General features: G+C 39.1%; 1 protein-coding gene across 2 annotated transcripts in view; it reads left to right on the top strand.

Moving 5' to 3' along the window:
- lingo3a (leucine rich repeat and Ig domain containing 3a) overlaps nucleotides 1–18,751 on the top strand; it is a 36,747-nt gene extending 17,996 nt beyond the window's left edge. For both annotated transcript variants that reach the window (XM_046856997.1, XM_046856996.1), the window contains exons 2-3: nucleotides 14,998–15,072; nucleotides 16,612–18,751. In XM_046856997.1, coding sequence (XP_046712953.1) covers nucleotides 16,656–18,470 — 1,815 coding nt within the window. In that variant the 5' untranslated portion in view covers nucleotides 14,998–15,072; nucleotides 16,612–16,655 and the 3' untranslated portion in view covers nucleotides 18,471–18,751. The remainder of the gene's footprint in view (nucleotides 1–14,997; nucleotides 15,073–16,611) is intronic.
- The last annotated feature ends 2,544 nt before the right edge of the window (nucleotides 18,752–21,295 follow it).

The following is a 21,295-nucleotide window of genomic DNA, read 5'->3' on the forward strand; positions in this document are numbered from 1 at the left end:
ATGACCCACACCAGTGCTCTACACATAGAACGTGACCTACCACTTCATTCCCGTACATGAGGAAGTGAGTTTATAACCACACACTGCTGACCATGCCTAGCTGGAGTAGTAGCAAAGTCGAATCGTGGGTAAACATTTATGATAGGCTCCAGTTTAATGTCATGAGACCTTTGATTTGGCCCATTATGCCTTATATGAGAAGAGGGGCAAATTATTGAAAGAATGGCATTGCCACTGTCAGGATGCTCTGGGCACACGGTGTTCCTGACCCCTGTTTTGCTCTGCTTCTGCACTGTCTGCATTTGGGTCCTCCCTTCCATCTATCCAGTCTCCACTCACCTAGTCACCCGTGTTTCCTGACAGACACAGATCTTTAATTTTTTTAAGGTGCAGAATCATTGTCAGTACCTCCCTCTGGGAGTCGCCTTTCAGTCTGTTGAATTTAAACAAGTGTAAACTAAGAAGCAAACTGACTGACCCTCACTTACATAAAACCTTTGTCAGTAAGTCAGTTACAACCCAATTCGGCAAACTTTTAAAAAAAAATAAGGAGCAGCTCTTATTTATGCCTCTCATTAGAGGTCATTGATATTGCAAGCATATGGCTGTTTTTCCTACAGCTTATGTATTGGGCATTGAACTATACATGGGTTGTTCTCATTATACTGTAAGTCTCATTGAATTTATTGATTTCTAAACATTTTGAAATCATAAATGAGGTGAACCATGGCAAATATTATTATAATATAATACATTTTGGAAGAATGTAGCATTTCAGCCCCCTGGCCCCCAATCAAGTTAGATTTTTGGCCCTTCATAGGAAAAGGTTTGGGTACTTCTGTCTAAAATGACTTCTGAATGCTTGCGTGAATACCAAGATGGCGCGTCAAGCATTTCACTGCTTGACGTACTCTGTATGTATGTGTATGTGACTTGAACTTGCCCGACTTACACTGTATTGCCAAAGGTTTACAGACAGATGGATTTTCGAGCATTACATTCCACATTTAGCCCTAATTTGCTCTTATATTTCCCTCCACTCCTCTGGAAACATGTTTCACTAGATTTTGGAGTTTGCTTGTGGAGATTTGCATTAATCAGCCACAAGGGTGTTAGTCAAGTCAAACACTGAGGTAGGTGAGGTAAGGAGGCCTGAGGTGCAGTCAGTGTTCCAATTCACCCCAAAGGTGTTAAATACGGTTGAGGTCAAAACTCTAATGCAGGAGATCTTTCACTCCAACCCATGCAAAGCATATCTTCATGGATTTTTATTTGTGCACAGTGGCATTGTCATGCTTGAACAGGTTTATGTCTCCAAGTTCAAGTGAAGGGAAAATTTCATACTACCACATCTAAATACACCCTATGCAACTGTGTTCCTTCAGCTTTGCGATATCAGTTTGGGAAAGACCCACATATTGCTGGGAACGTCAGGTGTCCCAATACGTTTGTCCATATAGTGTACCTATTAGAAATGGCATGGGTCATTTATTTTCCCTCAGTCTTTTCGGCACACAATATTCATGCAAACTATAGAAATAATTGTGTAAAATCTAAACATCCCAATGAATACAAACACACTGCAGAGAAAAGCTAACTTGGTAAGTTTGTTTAATGAATTGTTTTGTGTTTTTTTAAGGAAAATGGTGGACCTACATTTTAATATTTAACAGTATAGATTTGGAAGAAGGATAAGGATCAATGAGCAGAGGGATTTAACACCAGTCTGTTCATTCACAACAAGAACACAATCTGTAATGACAAATCATTAGCCACATCTTGGGTCTGTGGAGCTATTAGATGCTTCATTTGTTCAAAAACCCAATTGTCCACAATGCTTTAGGTGAATTTCCTAATTGTTAGTGTCAGAAATATTTAAAAAAGCACAAACAAGTAGAACCTTGTAGCACCTTGGTCTTCGACAGAGGACAAATACTTAGTTACTGTACTGAACTTTTTCTGGTATCAGTATTTTAATTTATTTTTTGGACAACTTTTTACTTTCACTCATTAAATGTTTTACACAGATATATGTACTATGTATGTAATATGTATATGTAATATTGAATCTATTTGGGGACATGAATATTTTTTCTTTTCATGGTGCACCGTTTTCAACCCATCAACCTAGAGGTATGGGGTTAACGTGGATGAGACAGAGGGAGTCAGTGATGACTGTGACATGTGAACAGAGACATTCCTGATCAGAATCAGAATCAGAAGGAGCTTCATTGTCAAGTGTGTTTGCACTTACAAGGAATTTGTTTTGGTGACAGAGGCTTCCAGTTGCACATTTTTAAAAGTGAAATAAAAATAAAAAAGCAAAATAATTTTTTTTTTTTAAGTTATTGCACATTTTTTTTCTAAAAAATAAATAAAGAGTATTATTGCACAAAGTACAGATTTAGATTAGAAAAAGTGGTATTGCACATATGTTTTGTTTTATTGCATATTGGGGAGAGCTTTTAAGTGTTAATGAGGTAGATTGGCTGGGGAAGAAACTTTTCTTGGTACTTGGTAAATGGCGTCTGCCATTTGGCTTGGATGTGAGGGATCCAGGGTGATTTTTGAAGCCCTATTTCACACTCTGGATGTTTACAGTTCCTGTAGAGTGGGCAGGGGAGCACCAATAATCCTTTCAATTGTTTCAGTTGTCCTCTTAGTCTTATGATGTCTGATATTGTAGCTGGGACCAAACCAGAAGGTTATTGAAGTGCACAGGACAGACTCGATGATGGCTGAGTAGAACTGTTTGAGCAACTCCTGTGGCAGGTTAAAGTTCCTCAGCTGGCATAGAAAGTACATCCTCTGTTGGACTTTATAAAACAATGGAGGCAGTCAGGCAATTCACACAGTTCAAGTGATCTTTCAAGATCTGTGAAAAGATGGACGCCAGCTGGTCTACATAGGTTCTTAAACAGGCCGGTGAAACTCCATCTGGTCCTGGTGCTTTCCTTATTTTTTCTTGAAGTCCTGATGCACATCATCTTTACTGATCTGAAGAACAGTGAGGGGGGGCTGCTTTAAGTGGTGATGATTGAGTGGTGAGATGGTCAGGATGGGTGAGGTGTGAAACCGGGAGTTTCAAATCTACAGTAAAACTCATTCAGGTCAACAACCAGTTGTTGATTCCCTACAGAGCTGGGGGATGGTGTCTTGTAGCTTGTGATGCCTTTCAGGCCTTTCCACATTGAAGCAGGGTTGTTGGCTGAAAACTGATTTTCCAGCTTTTTAGAGTAGCTCCTCTTTGCCACTCTAATCTTCTTTGTTAGTGTGTTCCTGGTCTGATTATACAAGATACTGTCTCCATTCCTGTAGGCATCCTCTTTGTCCTGACGAAGCTTTCTGAGTCTTGCTGTGAGCCATGGCTTATCGTTATTGTATGTTAAATGAGTCCTAGGAATGCCTTCATCCTCACAGAAAATGATATCAGATGGTACAGAGTCTCTGAGATCATCCAGATTAAAGGCAGAAGCTTTAAAAACACTCCAATCAGTGCACTCAAAACAGGCTTGTAATCTCTGCTCTGTTTCATTGGTCCATCTTTTTGCGGTCCTTACTACAGGTTTAGCAGATTTATGTTTTTGCCTGTATGTAGGGAGAAAATGAACCAATAGAGTCCATAAGCAGCTCTGCAGATAGAGCGATATGCATCCTTTATTGTGGTGTAGCAGTGGTCCAAAATGTTTTTGTGTTTCGTAGGGCATGTAATATGCTATTTGAATTTTAAAAGTTTCTATGTGAGGTTTGCTTTATGGAAGTCCCTGAGAAGGATTAACGCAGAGTCTGTTTTGCTCAGAGTCTGCGATTGCTGTTGCATCACTGCTTTCACTCACGCTTGCGGAGGAATGTAAACACTTACCAGAATGAACGAGGTAAACCCCCGTGGCGAGTAGAAAGGCTGACATTTGATGTTCTGTACACCACCATTCATTAATGTAGAAGCTTGTCCCACCGCCTCCCCACCCATTCTGTGTCGCGGTACGCTCTAAACAGCTGGAAGTCAAGCAGATGTAACACGCTGTCCGGAATGGCTTCATTCAACCAGGTTTCAATGAAACACAGAGCAGCAGAGTTAAAAAAAGTCCTTGTTTGACCGGGAGAGCAAAAGAATCTTATTTGTTAGCTAGAGAGTGGAGATGCTAGGCAACGCAGTTCTAAAGCTGCGCTGTCGGAGCCTGACCAACGCGCCAGCTTGATTTCCACGCTTAAAAAACATGTCTTAAAGCATTTTAAAGCGCCGCCACTCCGCCAACTACACTGTCTAGCAAAACGTCAAAATAGTAAAAAAACAGTAAAAGATTGTGTGGTGTGTTCTGCCGAATGTTCAGCAGTTCAGCGCTGGTAAAAATGACTGTACATGAAAGACACAAGACAGGACAGCTCCGCGCCAAGGCAGCCATCTGTGGCGCCATCTTGGAACATCACTTGATCATCATCATCATCTTTTTTCTGCTTGTGTTCTATATGGTGGATGTTCAGCCTGGATACATTCATTAGATAACAAAATTTTTAATTCTTTTGTATTAATATATTAATATGATGTGAGGTCCAGTTACCAGCATGACACTAAAACAGGCAGTAGTAATGGGTACTTTTTACGAAAGTACATGACAGAGCCCAAACTTATTTACTTTAACTTGAGTGAAAAAATGTAGGCAGTGCTTAAAATATAGGTGTCTGTACTTCTACTTGAGTGAAGGATGTGTGTACTTTTGCCATCTCTGGTCTCAGTGGTCTTAGTGGTAGCTCTATTTTACTGTGTACTGTACCAACGGTACATGGCTGAGATGGCAATAAAATCTTACTTTACATGACTTGACATAAGGTAAGGTCTAAATACCATGTGCTCCCAGTAGGCCACACTCTATCCAGCCACACCTGGACCTTTAAACCTTTCTTAAGTCCTGCAGAGGGCGCACATCTCAAAACAAATCAGTCATTACACAATAAAATCAATAATATTTAACTGCAAATTAGTGGCTTTTTTACAATCTGGAAGCTCAAATCCAATAAACAACCAATGGTCAAAACAACAGAAATGACAATTTGGCCCATAGAGAAATCCTAAAGGCAAAACTATAAAAGCACAGCAAGGATCATACATCATACATATAATAATAAAGATCATGGTATCAGACTCAGACAAGACGTGACATGAGGTATGGGATTTTTAGATGGCAATTTGCACTTTGAGGTTTCGGGATGAGAACCAGACCATCTGTCCAGTTTGGAGCTGAGAATGAGGTCATTCGTCTGTAGAGTCTTTTTGTTGTCTAATTGCTCTTCGGAGATAAATGTGTGTACCGTCTCCCAGGTTTGTTTAATTGTTGCTTATCCACTTGCCAACTGCCAGTACCTTAAATGGTTCTCACAGAAATGGTGTGAGTCCAGCGTCTGAGTGTTTAAGAGTATTCTGACACATTCTGTCCAAATAAGGTACTGACTCCTGAATTGCTTTTAAGGATTTTTCTAATCTCTGGACTCTTTGTCTCCAAATTTAGTGATTAGACTGTGAATAGCAAAACCATGAAAAAAAACCACGAGTAAAATCCATTATTAATCAATTACATATTCATATTTAATGTTATTTTAAATAGGAAGGTGTTGGAGAAGGTGTTTGTCATTGTGGAACTAGTTTTCTACTCATTTCTGCAGTGGAAAAATTCACTGGTTCACTTCGTCTGTGTGAGCAGTAGCCGATCAGAACAGCTTGCATTTTAGAGCTCGTATGCGGCAAGACACTACTGTAACCAGGAAGATGGTGATGTGAAACTTTTCACACTCTTCTTGTTTTGCTGCACTTTTGTATCAGTCCGTACAATTTCACCAGCACAGCACTAAGTGTGTGTAAGTGTGTGTTCAGAGGATATTACAGTACCAACTCAGAATCAGCAGAATCCTGACTTGCTAAAATGCATGTACTTGGTCCTATATTTAGCATCACTAACAAAACATTAGTTTGCCATTTAAACCGTATGTGTGGTGCTGACCAAAAATACCAGAATATCTGAATATGAACTGAAACTAAGCACAGTGGGGCATTTGCACTTCACTTTCTGTGGTTTTTGATGTGCCAGGCATTCTTTTCTTTTCTTTCTTTCTATCTATCTATCATCTATCTATCTATCTATCTATCTATCTATCTATCTATCTATCTATCTATCTATCTATCTATCTATCTATCTATATTTATTTATTTTTTTTTTTATTATTATTATTTTATTTATTTATTTTTTATAAAATAGAAATAACATATGCATATTGACTTATTATTATGGTATAAGTAATTACAAGGCAACAAAAGATATTACATATTATTGTCTTAAAATTTCTGATATTGGGATACATGTAGATTTTCTTATGGGTAAATTGCTATGATATTAGGGTCTTGATAGAATAGCATTTATTTGTCAAATATACATTATAGCACAGTGAAATTTGTTCTTGGCATATCCCAGCTTGCTCAAAAACTGGGGTCAGAGCATCCCTGGAGCACAGAGGGTTAAGGGCCTTGCTCAAGCGCCCAAGAGTGGCAGCTTGCCAATACCGGGGCTTGAACCCCCGACCTTCCGAGCGGCAACCCAGCACCTTAACCACTGAGCTACCACTCCCCAATGCAGGCTAGACCAGGCGCCAGGAACCAGGAGTAAAACAGGGTGTCGTTTTTTTATCTTGAATATGCAAATACCAGAGAGTAGGAAACGACAATGCAGGAAACTAATAATTTAACTAAATCGTGCTGCACCCGAAGTGTAGCTAGGAGCATGGGAAACTTGTGTCGTAAGTGTGGTAGGTAGTCCGGATGATCTATGGTACGATCTGACCGCCAATGAAGGAAGAGGAACCTTATGAAGGGGACGGGTAAATGGAGGACAGGTTTAGGTGATTAGTAGGAGGAAGAGGCTGAGCAAGAGTGTTGAGCGTTGGTGGGAGGCGTGACTGGTGGTTCTTTGACACTTGACCTCTGAGTATCTATTTTATGATTGTTGGGATTGTATTCTAATGTTTGTAGAAATATGACATTGCAGTCAGAAGGTACAGCTATTCTAGGACATTAATGCAGTGGTTGAATTTACTGAGCTTTAATAGCTATAAAATTTGCCCATTATTTGTAATATATATATATATATTAAAATATATTTGTTAGCCAACTCTTGGCAAGCTTACATACCAAATGTAAATGTGTATTTGTTGATCAAACGGTTAGATAAATTTTGAAAAATTGGGATTTCAGAAAATTTAGTCTGACAGCCAAAAATTATGAAAATAATTGTTGCTTTTTTCTTTTCCTATGCAAACTTTTATATCGCAACAGTTCTGCTCATCACGTCCTTAAAACCCCATGCACCAACACTGTCCTGTGGAGCAGCAGAGGCACTTGAAATATTACACAATGCGGTGCCAGCTCGCCGTGGGGTGGTTTGTTCTGCAGAGAACGACAGTCTAAAATAGAAATATATAAATACACTGAGAGAATGAAGATAAAGACTAGATGGATTACAATCCAGCAAGTTCAATTGACCAAAAACGCCTCAGTGAACACTCAAGGTGTTATTTCAGTTCAAAAATCAATTTAGAAAATAGGTAAAAATAAAACAAAAAAAATTAACAGATAATATCAAAAGACAGCTGTGCACTGTATACTCAACGCTATTTAGAAAAAACTATATGTAGCGCATACTTAGGGTAAAAAAGATTGAGATTATTATGAGAGTTTGCTTTTATTTCATTGGTTCAGATTGACAGCAAATTATACATTTACTTAAGTGCCTTCTGACTTCTAACGCATGGCCCATTACACAATCGAGAAAAAGTTTAGCGAGGACAAATTATTCTACATAGAAAATAGTGGTCACAAATTATTGGTCACTTTCTAAATAATAAAAGTATAGCACATCTACTTATAATTATATATAAATATATTGCAAACTTGTATCCGATGGACAATATTTTTAATCGATGCATCACAACCTTTATACCTATGCTCTGAATGCGAGAGTTGGCTAGCAAATATTTGTTACAAAAATTCTGATTAGACAAAATGTGTGCCCACTAAAACTCAATGAAGGTCATGAGTTCAAATTCCAGCATTACCACAGTGCCACTGTTTGGCGCGTGAGGAAGGCCCTTATACCTCATCTGCTCAGCTGTAAGTTGCTCTGAATAAGTGCATGTGCCAAAATGCCACCAATGAAAAGATCCTATGGATTGGACAATAGGACCTTTTCACTTTTTGGGATGTTTGGGATCAGTTTATCTTGAAGTAAAGAAAAATACCCATTTGTTTGAGGTGACCGTTAAATTTTTAGCAATTGCTGTGGGTTTTTTGTAAATCCATACCAAATCATAACATTATTTACATAACGACTGCAGTGTTAATGAGACGAATAATGTAGGCTTTTTAAAGAACCAGCTGGCTTTGTATCATTGCTATAATTCAGTCCTCTGCTTAGTCTGAGGTCAGATATAGATCACCAGTGGCTTGCTGTATTTCCGTAACAAGCTATAATTCAGTGTTTGACCGGAGATGGCTTTTGATTACACCAAAAACACATTCAAAATAAATCTCTTGATAGTGGCCATTTGCCAAGGATATTCATCAAACTGTAGAATCTCCATTCTTCCTCGCTGGCTTGCACCTTGTAATAGAAAGTTATGTGGGTTACCAAAGTGCATTAAGGGCTGCTTGTAACTCAAAATTGTTGCCAGGTAACGTGCAAAAAAAAACCCAACTGTGGCTTGAGTGGTCATGGTGGGTTTTTCCCCAATTTCCACAGTTGCATGAAAACTAATTTTTACTTTTTAGCTCACCAAAATCAAAATAAGTAGTTTGTTTGTCATTTTACAGAATAGAGACATTACTCTTACTATACCAATAATTTAGTTTTGGCCAATTCCCAGTAAATGCTGTTAATGCTCAACTGGTCAGGAGTGTTTTGGCAGCAAAATGGGGACCAACACAATATTAGGCAGGTGGTCATAATGTTATGCATGATCAGTGGCCATAAAGTTATGCCTGGTCAGTGTATAGGTATAAATATATCCAAACTGAAATCCCCCCTAATAAAAGAAGGGGTAGCTCAGTGGTTAAGCCTCTGGGTTACTGTTCGGAAGGTTGGATGTTCATGTCCCAGTATTGCCAAGCTGCTACCCTTTGTCTCTTAACCCTCTGCACTGAATCATGGCTTTCCTTTCTTTCTTTCGGCTTCTCCCATTAGGGGTCGCCACAGCAGATCATCCGCATGTTTGATTTGGCACATGTTTTTACGCTGGATGCCCTTCCTAACACAACAGCAGCAGGACAAGGAGAAGTGTAGGAGAGTGAAGGTTTGGGTGGGCACTTTAAATGTTGGTACTATGATTGATAAAGGGAGAGAGATGGCTGATATAATGGAGAGGAGAAAGGTACATATGTTGTGTGTTCAGGAGACCAAGTGGAAAGGGAGTAAGGCCAGAAATATTAGAGGTGTTTAGCTGGAAGCTGGAAGTTGAAGGGATGATGATAAATGTCATCAGTGCTTATGCTCCACAAGTGTAATGGAGGAGAAGGAGAAATTCTGGAGTGAGTTAGATGAAGTTGTACCTGGGAATGAAAGATTGGGGATTGGGGCAGACTATAATAGACATGTAGGTGAAGGGAACAGAGGTGATGAGGAAGTTATGGGTAGGTATGGCTTTAAGGAGAGGAATGTGGAAGGGCAGATGGTGGAAGATTTTGCTAAAAGGATAGAAATGGCAGTGGTAAACACTTATTTTAAGAAGAAGGAGGATCATAGGGTGACGTATAAGAGTGGAGATAGTTGCACACTGGTAGACTATGTTCTATGTAGGAGATGCAACCTGAAGGAGATTGGAGACTGTAAGGTGTTGGCAGGGGACAGTGTAACTAAACAGCATCGGATGTTGGTCTGTAGGATGGTTTTGGAGGTGAAGCAGAAGAGGAGGAGAGTGAATACTGAAAGAAGAATAAGATGGTGGAAACTAAAGAAGGAAGACTGTAGTGTGAGATTCAGGGAAGAGGTCTGACAGGGGCTCGGTGGTGGTAAAGAGGTCAAGTCAAGTCAAGTTTATTTGTATATAGCTTTTCACAACAGACATTGTCTCAAAGCAGCTTTACAGAAATCGACAGTCAAGGTGAATGGTATGCATTTATCCCTGATGAGCAAGCCATGGCGACTGTGGCAAGGAAAAACTCCCTTAGATGTTATGAGGAAGAAACCTTGAGAGGAACCAGACTCAAAAGGGGAACCCATCCTCATTTGGGTGACATCAAGAGTTTGATCATAAATCTTTCAACAATACAGAACACTGGAAAGTGGGAACTAACATGAGCACTGGAGTATAAGATTATAAGTAAATGTTCTTTCAACAGTCTTTGGTATAAAAGTAGGAGCTACTGAGCTCAACATTTAGTGTTGGATGATTGGGCAACTACTGCAGAAGTGATAAGGGAGACAGCTAGAAAGGTACTTGGTGTGACTTCTGGAAATAGAAAGCAAGACAAAGAGATGTGGTGGTGGAATAAAGATGTGCAGGAAAGCATAAGGAGAAAGAGGTTGGCAAAAAAGAATTGGGATCGACAGAGTGATGAGAAAAGTAGGCAGTAGTACAAGGAGATGCGGCAGCAGGTAAAGAGGGATGTGGCGAAAGCCAAGGAAAAGGCATATGAGGAGCTGTATGAGAAGTTGGACACTAAGGAGGGAGAAAAGGATTTATACCGATTGGCCAGGCAGAGAGACCGAGCTGAGAAGGATGTGCTGCAATAAAGAGCAATAAAGGATGGAGATGGAAATTTGATGACTAGTGAGGAGAGTGTGTTGAGAAGGTGGAGGGAGTATTTTGAGCAGCTGATGAATGAGAAAAATCAGAGACAAAGAAGGTTGGATGATGTGGAGTTGGTAAAGCAGTAAGTGGATAGGTTAGTAAGGAGGAAGTGAGAGCAGAGGTTAAGAGGATGAAGAGTGTAAAGTCGGTTGGACCAGATGACATACCAGTAGAAGCATGGAGATGTTTAGGAGAGATGGCAGTGGAGTTTTTAAACCAGATTTTTCAACAGGATTTTGGAAGGTGAGAAGCTGCCTGAGGAATGGAGAAGGAGTGTGCTGGTACTGGTTTTTAAGAATAAGGAACATGTGCAGACCTGTAGTAACTAGAACTGAAAGAAACCTTGAGAGGAACCAGACTTAGTCCTTACCTGGGTTCTTAACTGGAAGCTTGGCGATACTGAAGCTTAAACCACTGACCTTCCAAGCAGATACCACAGAGCTACCACTTCCCATTATAGGGGGATACTAATAGGGATACACTTCTTGATTACACTTGTATTTTCTCTATGTAAAGCCTCTGTTGTGACAATGTTCACTGTTAAAAGTGATCTAATTTACTTGAAAGAATCTATTCAATTCATAAGAGGTAAAATGATGAATGCAATCTTCTGAAAGGGGCAAGACCTTAGATGTTTATTTTAAAAAAATTGCTGGAAAGTTTGATCTTTGTCAGCTGTCAGACTGATAAATCTACAATGAACAACATTACATTTTTCTCCTGCTTCAATGCCTTTATGTTCTGCTCTTGGCTAAGGTACTAGTAGAGAATAGCACACACTGGCACTCAGCCAAGTGTCCCATATGTTGAATACAATGATGTCATTAATAATTAAGTTCCTCCTTTTTTAATAAATGAAGCTTCCAGGTCTCCCAGGGTTTCCTTATATTACTGACAATTATTTTCCCCATATTTACACTAGATGTCAGTTGTTGCAAAGCAAGTCTTTAGTTGCCACATTTGGAGTGCGTTTTTGTGGTAAAACCAAAGCCAAGTCTTTTTCCATTACCATTCATTCATAATTAATTAAATAATCTTAAAAATCATCACCATAAAAAATCTTTAACATGCTCTGTTGACATTTATTTTTTATAGCATAGAAACCTTGGATGCTTGTCTTTTTTTGCTAATGAAAACTACTGTCTGAATAACAATTCCTGCACTCCACCAGATTGTTATAAAGACATGGGTTGAGTGGATTGCCCTCAGTGTTACCCGATACAAGGTTTAACGAGAGGCTGGTCATGTGTTTGGATTACCAACCACGGAGAGAATTGATCGAGGGGGGTCTCTTTCAAGCCTGATCTCTCAACCCAATAGTCTCATGCCTTGAATTACAGCAGGGAACTGAATACATTTTAGATGAGATGAGTTTCAGAGTTTCAAATAGGGACTGATCTCTTTGTGGCATGTGAAAGCATTTACACATTTTGAGGTACCCCCTAGACACATGCTATTGTGTGCTTATTGTATGATTAACTGCATTCATTGAAAAAAGATTGAATGAAAAATGTAAAATAGAAACTAGAAACAAAACTATAAAAGGAATCACCCCCTCTTTTGTTCATCTCATAAACACATTAAAACACAGCTATCTAAATAGAAGCATGGGACTGCAGTTAGAGAAACAGGAAGGTATTCTGCCTTCCAAAAACTGATTAGCAGGCGTGTGGTTGAGTGGTTTTACATAGTCATATCATGAGTTGCTCTTTACAAAGAGTTCTGTTTTTCCCACTGTTTTCTTGCAGTACACTTAGTCAAATTGTGCTCAGAAAGCCAGTGTTCCCATATAGTTCTACTTTTACAGTACAGTCTTTCAGAAAAGGTTTACTATGGCCTGAGGAACATGATGAAAGGTCTGGGTTGGTGAACACTCAACGTTGGCCATTTCCGCCGCCTATGTTAAATCTTGAATGCAATCTTTTTCAAAAGCGTTTTTGGCAGCTATTTTACTTATCACATGTACATTACAGCACAGTAAAATTCTTTCTTTGCACATCCCAATGATGTTAAAATGAGTCAGAGTGCACGGCTAGTCATGATACAGTATCCCTTGGGCAAGGAGGGTTAAAGGCCCTGCTCAAGGGGCTTAAGTGTAGCAGCTTGGCAATACTGGGTGTTGAACCTCCGATATTCAGATCAGTAACAAATAACTTTAACAACTAAGCTACCACTTTCCCATTTTGATAATGGATTTCAAGGGGGATTTGGCTACTTGTGCCTAAGCTCTATATTCTTCATTACTTACCATCATTGATGGACAGAAACGAGGTTAATTTAATTTGCTACTGTATTTAAGTTGCTTTTTCACGTATCTGTATCTTACTAAAGTGTTACCATTTGAGGTGATTTTTCCTTTAGCTTCACTACATTTCAAAGTCAAATATCTAACTTTTTACGGACAGGACAGGATTAGAAATGAGTTTATTCAAGGGACAGTGCATGTAGGATGTTTTGGGGACAAATTGAGAGAGGCCCGATTGAGATGGTTTGGACATGTGCAGAGGAAGGATATGGGGTATATTGGTAAAAGAATGCTGAGGATGGGGCCACCAGGAAGGAGGAAAAGAGGAGGACCAAAGAGGAGGTTTATGGATGTGGTGAGGAAAGACATGCAGGTTTGAAAGAAGCAGATGTAGAGGACAGAGTAGTATAGAGATGGATGATCTGCTGTGGCGCCCCCTAATGGGAGCAGCCGAATGAAGAAGAAGATCTGACATTAGTTTCTATTCCAACATTTTTCTTTATGATAAATGTGTTCTATAGGTATTTTTTGATATGATAATTTAAAGGGAATGGTTGATGAGATAATTGACAGTTCTGGACATGCTACTTAAAATTGTTGTTCACTGGATGTTTAATGTGTAAACTGACAACATAACATCCAACACTAATTTGTGAACTCTACTTATTTCTTCTATTATCTATGCCTGTGCAATCTCTACTTTACTCTGAACCAGTCCCCTGCTTTCTTTGATTTCATTTGAAGTGCAACTGTCAGGATCTTCCAGGCTCATGGCATTTCTGGTTTCGCGGCGCACACTTCCGGGCTCACGGCTCAAGCAGACAACAGAGTATCTTAGTGCACATCATGCCCAAACTTTAAAACGTCAACTAGTCATTGATCACATTTTAAGACTGCTGTTCCTCTAGCACCTGTGCCCTGCTGGGGTGGCTGCCCAACATTAGTCATCCTGCCTGTCTGTGTGCGCCACCCTGCTCTCCCGACCTACTGATATCACCGCTCTGCTGATCCGTCTCAGATCTCCACAGAGGTCGCTTTGGGCAGCCACTTGGAGGCTTGCTCCACGCTTCACCTGGCCTTTCCCAAACTTGAAGGTGTTCTACTCATTGCCTATCCACCTTAAGTCTCGTTGTGTCCGCCGCATTTTGTAACCAGTTAGAGTCAGGAGGTCCTTTTATGATTTATTACTTTACAAATGTTCTGCTTGCTGTTGAACCGATGCTGAACTGGATGTTTGCTGGAAGTTTTTATGCACATATAAATAAAAAGGAACAACTAATTTCACAAAAGTTGTAAGTAAAATTTTCAACAAAAAAAGGAAATACTTCAGTAAAGTACAGATAACAAAAAAAGTTACTTAAGTATAGTAACAAATTATATTTATTTTGGTACTGTCTACCACTATGTATATAGTTAACCAGTGTAGTATAACATAATAGGTAGCAAAACAGACCAACAATCCTTTGTAAAATGTTTGTTGCTATTGAGCACCAGGCCTCCTCACCTAACTTACATTAGTACCTGTCTTTACAAACACCCATGTGGTTGACTGATCACAATTCTCCTCAGGAACTCTCAAAATCTAGTAGAACATCTTCCCAGAAGAGTGGAGGTTATTGTAAAAGTAAATCTGCAGTAAATGTTGGATCATATGTTTAAAAAAGCACATACAAATCTTGGCCAGGTGTTCCCAAACTTTTGTCTATATAGTGTAGTATGGAAATATTTTTTTTTTCGCTTGAAATTTATTTAAAATGACATATTATTGAACACAGTAAACAATCATGAGTAAAATTTATATGGATACATTTCCTTTTATCATTAAGGTTTTGTTGCATTACATCTTTGCATAACATCATGAAAAGAAATAAAAAAATCAGAACATTTTATGACAAATACATTAACCCAATTCTTTTTTGCCACAGTGGGAGCTGATTTGGGAGCTGAACTAGCTGAGTTACTGCATCTGGACCTGGCCCTGGTTCTGGGAGAAGGCAGAGGTGGATACCATGATCCCTGGACTACTAGACAAATTGTAGCACTAGAGAACCCCTTAAATTTGTTTTTTTCTGGTCACGCTACATTTTAAAACAAATTAAATGACAGCATGCGATATAAAGCATAAATATATATGAACGTAATTATAATATTTTTGTGGTCTGTATATTCATTAGCTGCAATTCTTTGCCGCATTTTTCTGCCCTGCCTTAACTTCCTGTTTCTTCCTTTGCACTTCCTTGAACAGAATAAAAAGATCAGTCAGTCACATTTATTTATGAAACATTGATCTTGAATACAGTTCTGTACAAGTGCTGTACAAAGTATTAAAGAATCACACAGACAAGCAAACAGACAAAGAAACATTAAATAGATTAGATTAGATTCAACTTTATTGTCATTACACATGTACAAGTACAAGGCAACGAAATGCAATTTGAGTGCAATAACAGCAAGTGCAGGATATACAGTTTTTACATGATTTACATAAGTTAAATAGAATGGAATATAGTACTATAAACAGTAATTTAAAGATGTATATGTACAATAAATGCAGTATACAGATGAATATATGTATGTACTATGAACAATAATATACAGATGAATATATATGTACTGTAAACATGATATACAGATGCCTATTACTATACACAGAGATTTGCAGAAGAACGTGAACGGTGAACATAATATATTGCTATTATTATAAACAGAAAACGGGTATATATACAATGGTAATAAGTTAATGGGGACTTTTAAGTAAATAGGGACTTTAAACTGAATCAAAACCTAAAACTAGTAAATAAGTAAATGTTTCAAAACAACACAAAATCTAGATTCACATCGATTCATTGATGACTCTATGTGGACTGGCAAATCATCCCAGAGCCACCGAGAATGTCTTGCTTTGTCACTCTGTTTTTAATTGTGACTTGCACTGAAGAAAACTAAACTTTAAACTTTATATTTATAACTTTATACACTTATCACAGTACTCAAGTTATTGAAGTTAAAAATGTCTTCAACTTCGCAATACATTTTACTTGGCTTCTATGATGTAATTATTTTTTTTATCAAAATGTGAAGCTGAATCAAATCTGGACCAACCAGATTACTAAATAAAACTTGCAGTAATTGATCATTAATGATACATAGAACTAAAGCTATTAACATTCATTGGGGTCCAAAAATCTGAGAAAACATTTAAATATTACATAAAAAATTTTTAAAAACAGGATAATTTTTCTGGATCATGTTTACGTGTACCTTTTTTTTTGCTAACACTATTTATACCTAATCATATTACTGACCTGTTGTCATTTAACCTAATTAGTTGCAAAATGTTTCTACAACTTTAAAATTTTTAATAACACTTACTTTTTCCAGAATTTTGTTGCTTTGTCCCAACTTTTTTGAGATGTGTTGCAGATGTCAGTCTTTCAAAATAGGTTCACACAAAAATCTCTCAACCATTATAATATGAACATATGTATGGAATATGGGAAATTAGATGGTGTTAATATACTCAGTATCTTTGTGTCTAGGCATCTTGTCCACTGATCCAAACTGGGTGAAGAAGAAAAAGGGCATGGCTGTGTATCCTGACTTGGGCTTGTTGGTTCTTCTACTGCTACAGATCACAGCTCCTGTATGCCATAGCCAAGGTTGTCCACAAGTCTGTAACTGTGTACACCAGAGAAAGTCTGTGAATTGTCAGAACAAGTACCTGAATTCTTTTCCCAATGGAATTCCAACTGACACAAGGTTCCTAGACCTGAGTAGAAATAAGTTGCGTTGGGTGGAGCACAGTGACTTGGAAGCCTACAAACATTTGGAGGACTTAGATCTCAGTGAGAATCTCATCAGTGTGCTTGAGCCCAATGCTTTTTCCAGCTTACTTAAGCTTCGTGTGTTACGCCTGCGTGCCAACCATTTGAAACTGGTACCAATGGGTGCCTTCTCACATCTTGCCAATCTCACAGTTTTGGATTTGAGTGGAAATAAATTAGTTATATTAGTGGATTTTACTTTCCAAGATCTGCAGAGGCTCCAAAAATTGGAGGTGGGTGACAACGATTTGGTATATATATCGAACAAGGCATTCCTGGGCTTGACTGGTCTAAGGGAACTTACGATTGAAAGGTGCAACCTGACCTCTATCTCAGGACAGGCTCTTTCATATCTCCGTGGTTTGGTGTCCCTACGACTACGCTACCTCAATATTGCCTCATTCGAAGAACAGACCTTTCATAAGCTGGGTGGCCTGCGGGGTCTAGAGATTGACCACTGGCCATTTTTAGAGTACATTTCTCCTTACAGTTTCCAAGGCCTCAATTTATCATGGCTTTTCATTACAAACACTAACATTACCACAGTTCCAACTGGTGCATTGCGCAACCTTGTCCATTTAGGCAGTCTGAATCTCTCGCACAACCCCATTTCTGTTCTTGAGTCTTGGGCATTGCGTGATTTGGTCAATTTAAAGGACTTGCACCTTGTGGGAACCCAGTTGATGTGCGTGCAACCTTATGGCCTTGGAGGTCTGCAGCAAATACGTTTACTCAACCTGTCCAACAACAGGCTAGTAACACTAGAAGAAGGATCTTTTCAATCTGTGAACACTCTGGAAATGCTTCGGGTTGATGGCAACCCTCTGTTCTGCGACTGTCGACTGCTATGGGTCTTGCAGCGTCGCAAGACGCTTAACTTTGACGGCAAGTACCCAGTTTGTGCTGGACCTGTTGAGGTGCAAGGTAAAGCCTTGGGTGCCTTTTCAGACTCGGCGCTTCTTGAACACTTTACATGCCAACGACCAAAAATACGCAACCGAAAGCTACAGCAGCTCTCCGCACGTGAGGGGCAAGCTGCATCATTTTTTTGCCAAGCAGACGGAGAACCGACTCCAACCATTTTCTGGATTTCACCTCAGCGACGTCGCATCACTACAAGAAGCACTGGTCGTCTCATAGTGTTACCAGAGGGCACGTTAAAAATTCACTTCGTTCAAGTAACAGATAGTGGAACGTATATATGTATTGCAAGCAATGCAGGTGGCAATGACACTTACTTTGCCACATTGACTGTGAGTGGGGTTGCCTTGGATGCAGGTCTTTTGGTGAATCGCACCTATTCTGGTGACCTCAATGACACTAATCTGAATGACACGCATGTCTTCCTGAAGTTCACCTTAGACCTCAAGACAATTTTGATCTCTACAGCAATGGGCTGTATAACTTTTCTGGGAGTAGTCATCTTCTGCTTCTTGCTTCTCTTTGTCTGGAGTCGTGGACGTGGGCAGCACAAAAACAATTTTTCAGTGGAGTATTCCTTTAGAAAGGTGGACGGCCCAGCAGCCAGCGGGGGCCAAGGCGGTGCTCGAAAATTCAATATGAAAATGATATAAAGGTATAAATTAAAAGGTGTTCATCTCCCATACTCATATACACCACTAGGTAACAAGGTGTATTCGATGTATGTGATTTTTTGGTATTTTTTAAAAATGTATGTTTTATATACAGTTTGTCTACCATTAGCACAACATTATGAAATCTACTTAATACCAGCAATACATTTATGACCTAACTTCCTAAGACCTCAAATAAAGAGTTAATATGTGTGCATTTCGCTGAATTGTTTGTCCTTCTTGTTAGGGGTTGTTGCAGGTGATTAGGTAGAAATATTTAAAGTAATATCACATGCAAAAATAATAATAATTGCAATATACAATATACAATCATTGTATGCTAGCTAAATTACATTTATATAATAATTTATCAAAATCAGAATCAGAAATCAGAATCAGAAATAGCTTTATTACAAGTATGTTTACACACACAAGGAATTTGACTTGGAGTTAGGAGCTTCCAGTGCAGGAGAAAGTACAGAGATAATATAACAAAATAGTAAAACAAACAATTAAATAATGCACTATATACAGAAGTAGAAATGTTGTTTAAATTAACGTACAGATGTTATTTACAAATGTGCAGTTTACAAATGGACCATTGGATTCTATGTATAAATGTCTCAGTTATGATGGACAATGTGTAGTTATGAATATTTTAATTGTTTAGGCTGAAAATAACCTGCAGGAAAAACATTTTCTCCACTCTGGATGAGTCCTGACCATCCGCTGTAGCCTCTTGATGTCTGATTTGGTAGCTGAACCAAACCAGGCAGTTATAGATGTACACAGGACAGACTCAATGATGGGCAAGTAGAACTGTTTTAGCAGCTCCTGTGGCAGGTTGAATTTCCTCATTTGGCGAAGGAAGTACAACCTCTGCTGGGCCTTTTTAACAATGGAGTCAATATTATTGTACCACTTCAGATCCTGAGAGAGGGTGGTACCCAGAAACTTGAATGACTCCACTGTTGTTACAGTGCTGTTCATGATGGTGAGTGGGGGGAGTGCAGGGGGATTTCTCCCTGTCCACCATCATTTCCACTGTTTGAGAGTTTTGAGTTCCAGGTTGTGGTGGTTGCACCAGACAGCCAGCTCTTTAACCTGTAAGCATCCTGGATGAGGCCGATGACTGTAGAGTCGTCTGCAAACTTCAGGAGCTTGACAGAGGGGTTTTTAGTGGTGCAGTCATTTGTGTACAGGGAGAAGAGCAATGAGGGGAGAGAACACAACCCTGGCAAACACCAGTGCTGATAGTGAGACACCTGGATGTGAGTATGCCCAGCCTCACTGTCTGCTGCCTGTCTGTAAGGAAGCTGGTGATCCACAGACAGATTGGGGTGGGCACAGAGATCTGGGTCAGTTTGGCTGAGAGAAGATCAGGAATGATGGTATTAAGGATCAAACTGAAGTCTACAAACAAGATCCTTGTGTAGGTCCCAGATCTATCAAGATGTTGCAGAATATAACGTTGACTGCATCTGCAGACCTGTTTCTGTGTCTGTAGGCAAATGGAAGAGGATCCAGCAGAGGTCTAGTGATGTCCTTCAGGTAGGCCAGGACCAGTCTTTCAAATGACTTCATGATCACAGACGTGAGAGCAACAAGTGTGTAATAATTAAGGCCAGTGATTTTGGTTTTTTGGGGGCTGGAAACGTGGTGACTGGGCTTTTCAAATTGACAGTAGAACACATTCAGATTTTCAGCTAGTTGTTGATTCTCCACAGACTGAAGGGGTGGTGTCTTGTACTTGGTGATGTTCCTCAAACCAGTCCATACTGATGCTGAGTCGTTGGCTAAAAACATTTTTTTTTAGCTTTTAGAGTAGTTTTTTTTTGCCAATCTGAACTCATCTGTTAGTTTGTTCCTGGCCTGGTTATACAGGATTTAATCCCCACTTTTGTAAGCATCCTCTTTGCTGTATCCATAAAGCTGTTTGAGTTTCCCAGTAAACCACGGTTTGTCATTACTGAATGATTTGAATGACCTGGTGGGGATGCACATATGCATGATTGTGAGTATTGTGTTCTTACAGGTGCCAGAAATCCTCAAATCCAAATGCAATACAAAAAAAACACAACAAAATGAAATGCAAAATGCAATTAAATGTGTGGCAATAACTATATGTTTTGAAAATAAGTTGTTTCAGGCCAGAATTGAGATTGTTTGCATTTTACTGATTTCTGTTCACAAGTAATACACACTATAGAGTATAAAGTTCTGTGCAAATATCTTAGTCACCCTGCATTATGTATCTAGGTATCTGGTGCAGTGCGTTTTTTTTGTTTTAGATAGGCGACTTATTTATAGGATAGTATAGATTTTGTTTAGAATGTCTGCATTACTGAGTCACACAATCCTTTTCCAACATACAGTTAAATGTCGCAGAACAATTTCTGCATGCCAGTAAAACATATAATGTGACGGACCCCATATCAAACGTATGACAGCAGCAGAATTTTGCATCCAAACCAAAAAAGTGAAGAAATCTCCACTTGGAAAGTCTCAGCAAAAAAATATTTTTATTACAGTTGGATTAAATCAGAGACATCATCTTCGAGCTGTTACTGTATTACTTGGGTCAATTGATTTAGTCTATTTATCCGTATGTCTTATTACAAACAATACTGGTCTGGTCTGAACATATCTTTGGGTTCCCTCTAGCCAAGGAAGAAAATGGGTCATGACCCATTTTTACCCCACTTGTTTACCCTACAGCTTCTGGCTCCAATGGCTCAATAGTAGTTGGAATGCCAGCTCTCCTGGTCAACTGAATATCTGCAAAGCTCTTGTTAGCTGAATGGACGTCCAGATAATGCACTTAA

Source organism: Silurus meridionalis, chromosome 9 (assembly GCF_014805685.1).
Source record: "Silurus meridionalis isolate SWU-2019-XX chromosome 9, ASM1480568v1, whole genome shotgun sequence".
In the NCBI taxonomy this organism is placed as follows: domain Eukaryota; kingdom Metazoa; phylum Chordata; class Actinopteri; order Siluriformes; family Siluridae; genus Silurus; species Silurus meridionalis.